Source organism: Sylvia atricapilla, chromosome 2 (assembly GCF_009819655.1).
Source record: "Sylvia atricapilla isolate bSylAtr1 chromosome 2, bSylAtr1.pri, whole genome shotgun sequence".
NCBI classification, from domain to species: Eukaryota; Metazoa; Chordata; class Aves; order Passeriformes; family Sylviidae; genus Sylvia; species Sylvia atricapilla.
In genome coordinates, this window is record NC_089141.1 from 23,711,289 (window position 1) to 23,717,607 (window position 6,319).

At 48.6% G+C, this 6,319-nt stretch overlaps 1 protein-coding gene across 1 annotated transcript in view; it reads left to right on the forward strand.

Moving 5' to 3' along the window:
• Window positions 1-5,899, forward strand: part of VANGL1 (VANGL planar cell polarity protein 1) — a 46,781-nt gene extending 40,882 nt beyond the window's left edge. Inside the window, exon 8 of the mRNA XM_066340995.1 lies at window positions 289-5,899. Within this exon, the coding sequence (XP_066197092.1) occupies window positions 289-549 (261 nt within the window). The 3' untranslated portion in view covers window positions 550-5,899. The remainder of the gene's footprint in view (window positions 1-288) is intronic.
• Window positions 5,900-6,319: the final 420 nt, after the last annotated feature.

Genomic DNA, 6,319 nt, shown 5'->3' on the forward strand with positions numbered 1-6,319 from the left:
AAATGACCTCTGCTCTACTGAACTACTCCCACATGGCTGTGCTAATGGCAGAAGTCAGGGCTAGAACTTTGCAAACTTGCTGGGATGGACTGAAAGAGGATCTCCTGATGTTTGTGTCTACTCCTGGGTCTGACAAGCTGAGAGAGACTGGGGAGAAGATGTCTCCTGAAGTGTGAAAGCTGAACCATGCAGCATGGCAAGCCCGTGCTCGCGGAGCTGTATTTGGGGATGGGAAGAGAGCAGGGCGAGCTGTGGGGCTGGTGCTAACGTGTGTCCCGCTCTTGGCAGGCATTCCTGGAGCGTTACCTCAACCCAGGCCCAACCCTCCAGTATGACAGGGATCGCTGGTTCTCCAAGCAGTGGACGCTGGTCAGCGAGGAAGCGGTCACCAGCGGGTTACAAGACGGCGTCGTGTTTGTCCTCAAGTGCTTGGACTTCAGCCTTGTTGTTAATGTGAAAAAAATCCCCTTCATCAAACTCTCAGAAGAGTTCATAGACCCTAAATCACATAAATTTGTCCTCCGCTTACAGTCTGAGACGTCAGTCTAAGGGATTTTGAGGGTGGGTTGTTGGGAGATTTATTTTTTTTTTTCAGTATCGTGCTTTTGGGTTTAATTTCCCCAATGCTGACTGAAACTGGCAGATGATGGACCAGTAATATTTGACCATCTGCACTTTATTTGGAAAGGGGAGGGGGGAGTTGGGATATCTTACCTAGAGAGAAGTATCTTAAGAGGCAACAGGGCGACTTGGCTCAGTTAGCTCAGCCTTGGAGACAGAACAGGTTTTCTTTCTTTGCCCCTCTTTCCAGGCACCCTGTAAATCTCACGCTCTTTCTCTGCACGGCTGCAGTGTCGGAGTTGTTGGAGCGCTGCCTTACACCGTGCATGCCTGCACCCTTGTGTCTCTGCTTTTGCCACCTGTGGCTGCGCCTGAGGGCTCATTGCTCAGCTCACCTGTCCCCCCACAGAAATGCACAGGGTGCCACGGTCCCTGCTCACTTGGGGAGGAGGGGGTAGCAAAGGTTGGGGGTGTGAGGGGACTTTTATTCTTTCTTCTTCTTCTCCTCCTCTCTGTGTGCCTCTTCTGTCAGTGCTGGACCTCTATGGGCATAATAGGATGGTTTCACCCTCTGAGAAATTGCTTGTCTTGAACTGGATCAGCCCATTTGCAGCTCTTCAATTTTTTTTTTTCCCCTTAATAAGTGCTTGTTAGTGAAATTGTTCTTCATGTCAGAGCTCCCTGTTACCTCTCCCCTGCTTGTCAGCATCTTTCTCAGGCACACCCAAGGCTTCCTGTTTCTGTCTCCTCTGTCTGGCTTTCTGAATGTGTTTCTCCAGGCACTGCCGCTTCCTTTTGCACCTGCAAGGGCTGTGTATTTGCACTGGGACAGGGTCAGTAAGTAGCTGGCTCCTCCTCAGATAAATCACAGACCCTCCCTACATCTGACAGCCTCTTTGAGGGGAAGGGGGTGCAGGCAGGAATGTGCCCCTCCCTCTCCAGCCAGTTTCAAGTGCATCTTGACAGGCAAAAACACTTCCCTCCTTCAGGAGAGGAGCCAGGGAAAGGCTGACCTCTGCCCCATTCACTTGCTTTGGAGAACTGTTGAGCTCTGGAAACACTGCAGTGAGTCCTTCCCCACCATAAGCCTTCAGCTGTAGCTATGAAATACCAAACAATGCCTGAATGTTAAAAACCTGCCTGCCTTTCTTGGCCTTGCTGTGCTGTGGGAGTTTCTGCTCAGCATTGGGATCTGCTTCTGAGAGATGCAGTTTTGTTTGTGAGGCTGCCTTCGCCCACCAGTGCGGCTTTCATGTGTGAATTTAGTCACCTGAGTTTGGAAGGTTTGTTTTTAACAGCAAGCCTAAATCAGTGTCTGAAGTCTGATTGCCAGCATGGAGTGACTGGAGCCAGCTGCAAGGCTGGCATCGACCTGAACATGAATGTAAATGATCAATTCATTCTGCTCACTCTTTTGCCATGCAAATATTCCTTATCGGGCAGGATCTGGCCTGCCTTCCATATGGATGTCTTAATGAAGAAGGCCCTAGTTCCAGCAGTGTGTAAGTCAGTGCCTTTCATTGCCAGCCTGCACAGTCTTCTGAGGAGGGCTGTAACAGTCTCTTGTGTCCCTTTTGGCCTTTCCCAGCCCTTCCCACAGTAGGCATGGGATGATTGGTGCCCACCACAAAATGGTGGGAGGGTGCAGCCACCTTAAACAGGGATGCTGGGGACAGGGCAGGAGGGTCCATCCTCTTCCAGCTTCAGTAGCAGTGGAGGTGCATGTCTGACAGCACCTGTGGATAGTCCTCTTGGGATCAAGGGAGCACCCTGGTGAGTGAGGGTCCAGAGTGATGATTCCCCATCCAAGTGACACCTGCAGTTTCCTGTGCCTTTCTTACAAGCACGTGGTAATTTCCTGGATCCTTTTGAGTCCGTGTAATGTACCAGATGTGGTTGTAAAGAAACTGGATGGCGTGGCACGTAAAGGATGGGAAGTAGGTAGTGTTTTCCCTTGTCTTAAGCTCAGTCTTTGAGTTTTTTGGCAGATCAGGCTTTCTGGTAGTCTGTATGAGGGACTCCTTTATTGACTGTGGCATTCACAGTGTTTTACTTTGAAAAAATAGGTTGATTTATTCCTTTTAAAGAAAAAAAAAAAAAAAAGGTAAGGAAGAAGAACATATAGTATCTTACACTTGGCTCTCCTGAAGATGCCTGCACCTGGCTTTTATGATCTGCATAACTAGCAGAGTGGGAGAGACTGGGAGTAGCTTGGGAGCCTGTGGAGCACTTAATAGCTGTGTGGAGGCTACTGCCTGTGGCTGAGTTGGCTCATTTCTGTGAAGCCAGAACAAGAACCACCTTGCCGGGGGCTTGGTGTGCCATGGATGTGAGATCACCTCGTCACAGGCACATCTGCAAAACTTTTTCACTTTCCCAGGATTTCCTTCCCCTTTTCTTTTCCCTGCCCCATCAGGAGGGGCTGTCTGACAGTATCTGCTCAGGAAACTCATGTCTTAATTTTGTTAAAACCTTTAGCACATGGAGAACCAGACGGAAGCAGCGTGTGCTCAGTCTGGGTCTGCTTCTTCATCCTTGTGCTGTGGTTCAACACTGCCTTTTCTGCCTGCTGCCAAAAAGGGGCCAACTCCTACGTTAAATGCTCTTCCCTGTATCAGCACATGAATGCTTTGCCTGATGAAATCTGAAAGAGAGGACTCTCTCAAATGGTCTCTTTGGAGATGCAGCCTGCTTAGAGATGAGGACAGACTGAAAGGGGAATCATGATTCCTGGATATTCTGGTTCTGGTATTTTTAGTGACATTTTTCAGGGTCTCTCTTGCTTCCCTTCTCCGTGCAAAATCAGGGGACCACTGTCATACCTACCTCACTGGGGTGCTGTGAGGCTAAACTCAACTTGCTTTCAAGTGCTTTGAGATGCACAGTTGGATCTGTGGCATCTGTAGGAATTTAAACTCTATAAAAAACACTGAGCGGTGAGTGTGGACTGGTTTAACTCTGTTTATAGCCAGCTAATGAGTAAGAATGGAGTCATAGGGAACGAAGCTCTGATCCAATTCCTGCAGCCTTTACTTCTGCCGAGCTTGCCAAGAGCTGAGCATCAATTCAACTTTGTAGGGTTTGCCAGCCAAGTGCAGGCTCTTCTTCCGAATGCCTCTCCTATCCTGCGCTGTCTCCTTGCACATATTTTCCTTCCTCTCTCCCAGTATGGATGTTTGTACCTGGTTGGGAATTGCGAGGGGTTTATTAGAATTCAAGTGTTTTTTTAAGACAACCTTGTTGGTGATGGAGTGGTCAGTGTCCCCCTTGGAGATGATCCTTGCACTGGACGTCCTTCACTGGAAGCTGAACTATTGGATAGGGTGCTGTGCTGCCTAGCCAGGAGTGGTGCCACTCCTCTTTCCCATGTTGGCACATTTCCTGTAATTCAAGTATGCTGCTCAGATACTTTAAAGGCTTTGGGTTTTTTGCTCTCAGATTTGTTACAGCCTAAATCCAGAGCCATGCTGAGATCTTGCAAAACCAGATGCAGCTGAGACTTTCAAGTGTTCTAGAGCAGATGGAAATGGCTGTGGGTTTCCATGAAGGGTGGCTTTCTCTTTACTGGCTATAAATTGAAAGATTTGAATTTTTTGCAGCTTCCAGGAGTGTAGGGGCAGGTAGTCCTCTTAACATTTTGCCAGTCCTGTAACTGGGCATGGGCAGGTGTTGTCACATCTGTTGGCCTCTCACTGCCATGTGGCTTTAGCTGTGGGTGCAGGTGCTGTGAGGCTGCCCTGGGTCTCAGTGTCCTTTCCCATTCCTGGAAGCTGAGCAGGCAGCACTCCTGGAAGTGTAAGCATTGTAGCACTCCCCTCCATAGCATATCTTCAGGGCTGGGAGGTGCTGAGGCTGCACTTGGAAGCTTGGAGGCAGAGCACAGTAAGACTCAAGTTTGGAGATCTGAACAAATCACAGCCCTTATGAAGCCTCCAAACCTTTTCCTTTGGGATGGGGTTCTCTGTGCAACGCCTTGGGAATCTGTTGTTGCTGAGTACAGCCAAAAGCTGTAGGGAAGGAATATCTGGAGCTGGTCCTTCCCCACATAAGTAGCTTTGAAAGGTCTTGTTTTGAGATGTGCTCACTTCCAACAGTTGGTGCTGAAGAAACTGGAAAGATCCATGACTTTCTAAACATGGAAACCTATTCAAGCCACTTTGATCTTGCTCACCAAAACTTGTAATTCTGCCCTTTTCAAAGGATAAACACAAGTCTTGTGGTCTTCTGCAGCAGTGCTGTAGTCTGGTCCCAAGCTGGCTCCTCACATGGGCTCAGTGCTGCCCAGCCATGTGGGAGCTGCTCACGAGGTGTGTGTGCAGCTGTTTTCTCATTCAGCTTGTGTGTGTCTGTGTGCTTTTCCCCCTCTAGTGTGCACATTATACGTGTTTAAAGCCTCAAGCCAGACTTGGTGGCTCAGTGTTTCAGCTGTCCTTAAGAAGGAAGTGCTCTTGGAATTGAGCTGGTTTTAGAAAACAAAACAAGGAAACCCCCACAAATTTCTGTTCTGAAAGAGATGGCTTTGGGCCATGATGTCTCCTACAGGAGTGTGCATCCTCCTGCCTTCAGGCTGCTGCCTCCCATCGATGATGACCAAGAGTTGCCGTTTCTGACAGCTGGGAGTGGTGCTTTGGGCCAGTCCCCAGCGGGGTCCCCGCCCGTCTGCATCCTTCCACCAGACTGCATTTTTTATCCCTGGAGCACACAGAGCCCTGTGGGCAGCAGGCAGCCAGCCCTGCCCTGGGTGTGCTCTGCCCAGGGAGGGGAGGGGATCCTTCCTTCCCTCTGGCTGCTTCCCGGGCACCTCTCACCAGCACTAACAATGCTGTGTGCACAGTGGGGAGATGCTGTGGCCACTACCTGAACAGGCATAACTGTGAAGGAATCTTACACTCTTCTGTGCCTGTTTCTTTGATTCAGCATTATTGTGTCTTGGGGAAGGGGGTGGGAGCAAAATGCCCTTCCCCCACCCTCCTTTATCACTGTGTAATACTTTTTCTACACACACTGTGTATAGTAAGAAGGGTTTTGCCAAGGTTTTCTAATTAATAGACACTAACCAGCATTTCTTTCTTTTTTCTCTTCTTTGCACATGTGACTTTAACTGCAGTGGTACATGGTCTTTCTGTTCTTTTCTAATTGTGAACTTAAGTAAGCAAATTTCTGGTGTCTGTGACATTAATGCACTGTGGGTTTAGCCTTGTAAATTGTTCTGTTCCAAGCTGGGTTCTCTTAAGTTATAGCTGGATGGGGTTTTGTTGTTTTTTAAACTGAAACATAAAACCGTTTTACACTTTGCATATTTTGTACAGTAAAATTCTGGAAATAAACTGAAACCAGATTTGATTGTCCCGCTCCTTTCTCTTACCCTTTCAGATGAAAAAGCTCTTTTGCTCTTCAAGCAGTCCTTAGCTGTGGACAGGAGGGGCCCTGGAAACATGTGGTTTAGCATTTTTGAGGTTGTCTTTCTGTCACCCTCATTCTTGGCCTTTCTGGTCTGCCCTGCCGCAGTAAAAATGCAAACTCATTTATCACTCCTGAAGGAAGACTGGTAAGTGACTGCTTTGAACACCTGAAATCTCAAATGGTGGGGAGCAAATGCAGCTGGGGATGTTGGGGGGGGCATGACTGGAGTGGGAACAGGTTTTTCTGCCTCCTGTGTTCTCATAGTTTGCACACAAATTATGAAGTGCAGGATTCACTGCTGTGTTCCTTATTTGGCCCTGGTGGGGAGGAGGAGTGGCGAGAGGCAGAAAAGCCA